A 2019-nucleotide genomic window follows, 5' to 3' on the forward strand; every position below is an offset into this window, starting at 1 on the left:
ATAATTAACACAATTCAACCCCCACCGTGCAACTCATACTCAGACTGTTGGCAGTTGCCCGTGAAAAAACTTAACTGAGTACATGCAGAATTATATATATATATATGTGTGTGTGTGTGTGTGTGTGTGTATAAAACATGGAATCAGGATCAACTCCATTATTTAGAACAAGTGATCATAAAGACTGGAAGAAAAGAAAAGACATACGGTATGCATGAATCTGAGCAAAAGGGAAGGTGGGACTCAAAAAAGGGAAGGTGGGAGTTTCTTTTCCTGATTGACCACAAGAGTTGAGAGAAAGAAACAGGTACTTAAGCACGAATCCAAGCAAGTGTCTGAATTCATTCAACAACGCCACGCAGAAGTCGCCGTGATGTTTGTGCCGCGCCAACCCAGGAGCAAGCTTCCTTTGCGCTGCCTCAATGTGTAGCTACTGCAACCATACCCACTCATCACCAACCTCTGCAACTCTTCTATCATCCTTCCACTCCCCAGAGCCACTCTCAGAAAACCCTTTTCCTCCATTACCGTCATCCTTTCGTCCACATCCAATAATATTCCCCTTTCAATCTCTTCATTTCTGCTTTCTGCTGCTTTGAATTCCCCGTATGCCACCGCCTTCCTTATCTCCGCCCCAAAGATCTGCTCCACCTTCCTTCTCGCCTCCGGCACGCCCGAAAAAACCTCCTCTAATGACTCGAAGATCATCGTGTAGTGGCTAAGCAGCCCCGTGAACTCGCCCAAGAATTTTGGAAAGTTTCCGTCGCCGCCCGTCTCTTTCTCCGTTAGGGTTACGATCTTAGGAGCTTGCTCTCTTATCAATGGCAATAGCTTCCCAATATCACTGCAGTATGGCCAATTCACTAGATTCACAGCCAGGGCTTCGTCGCCATGGAAGATGCTTGGATTTAGGTCGCCGAGGTTGGCCTCAATTGCGTGGAATTCGAATGGAATTCTTGCTTCTCTCGCTGCTTCTTCCAAGCAACATTTTACCCCATTTATAGGGCTCCCAAACCCAATTGCTGTAATCCGGAGAAGCTTTGGCTGGCCAGTTCGACGAGCGGCCATGGCTCGGATGAGTTCAGGCCACTGCCACCCATGGCGGATGTCAAGATCGAGGACATGAATCTTCTCTTCTGCTTCGGTTACTTCAAGGATGGCCTGGTTGGCTGCAAAGTGAGCGAGCTTTATGTAAGGGCAAGCTTGGTATAGTATTCGATACGCCTGAGAAGCTTCATCGGTGCCGGGATCAACCGAGGAAGAAGCAGCTGAAGAAGATGAACCAGTTTTGGAGTCTGAATCCATCACTGCTGGTACGTAGTTTCTTAATTCTTAGTTACCCTCCATGTATACAACGAACTGAAGAAGTGTGTGATATATATATATATATATATTTGTATAGAGTCTCTGTGTACCGCCATTGTTCCTTGTTTGGATAGGACCAGGTCATAGGATAAATCGTCGTAAATTTAGATTTCATGTTTGGACGTTTATAAAATGAATGGTACTGATTCTCTAGCTCTCCTAGATTGCTCTTTTATGCAATTGAATTCCATTGGGTCAAACTCACAGTTGTCAATTTTTTTTCTTTTTTTCGTTCTGTTTTGCCATAATCATGTATAGCTTAAGACTTAAGTCTCCTTCTGACCCTCCCTTTGAAGTTTATGGGGGTAGAGAAGACAATATTAATGCTTAATCCCAGTCCATAAAACAAGGACGGAGCTTTGTCTTTACTTAAAGAAGTCCACGAAGCTCAAGCTGTCTTAGTAGCTACATTTATATTGAATTGAAGTTCTTTATTAATTGCCTGTTAACAAATAGGAAAATTCTATAAAAATAATGATTCAAAAATCCTATTTATATGAATTTTAGACGAAATATATCATTAGGATGCTAAGATAATGAGATTTTATAACTATAAATTGTTACTAATCAAATTTTATCTCTCAGTGAGTGAATAAGATATGTGGTGTATGTATTTATATGAAAATAAAAAAATAATTTCACATAAACGTTACT

At 41.7% G+C, this 2019-nt stretch overlaps 1 protein-coding gene across 1 annotated transcript; it reads right to left on the reverse strand.

The window, feature by feature from the left end:
* Window positions 1–345: 345 nt before the first annotated feature.
* On the reverse strand, window positions 346–1305 carry LOC127809241 (GRAS family protein RAM1-like). The gene has a single exon (XM_052348005.1). It carries the CDS (start codon window positions 1303–1305, stop codon window positions 346–348), a length of 960 nt encoding a protein of 319 aa, XP_052203965.1.
* Window positions 1306–2019: the final 714 nt, after the last annotated feature.

This window comes from Diospyros lotus, chromosome 9 (genome assembly GCF_014633365.1).
Source record: "Diospyros lotus cultivar Yz01 chromosome 9, ASM1463336v1, whole genome shotgun sequence".
Lineage (NCBI taxonomy): Eukaryota > Viridiplantae > Streptophyta > Magnoliopsida > Ericales > Ebenaceae > Diospyros > Diospyros lotus.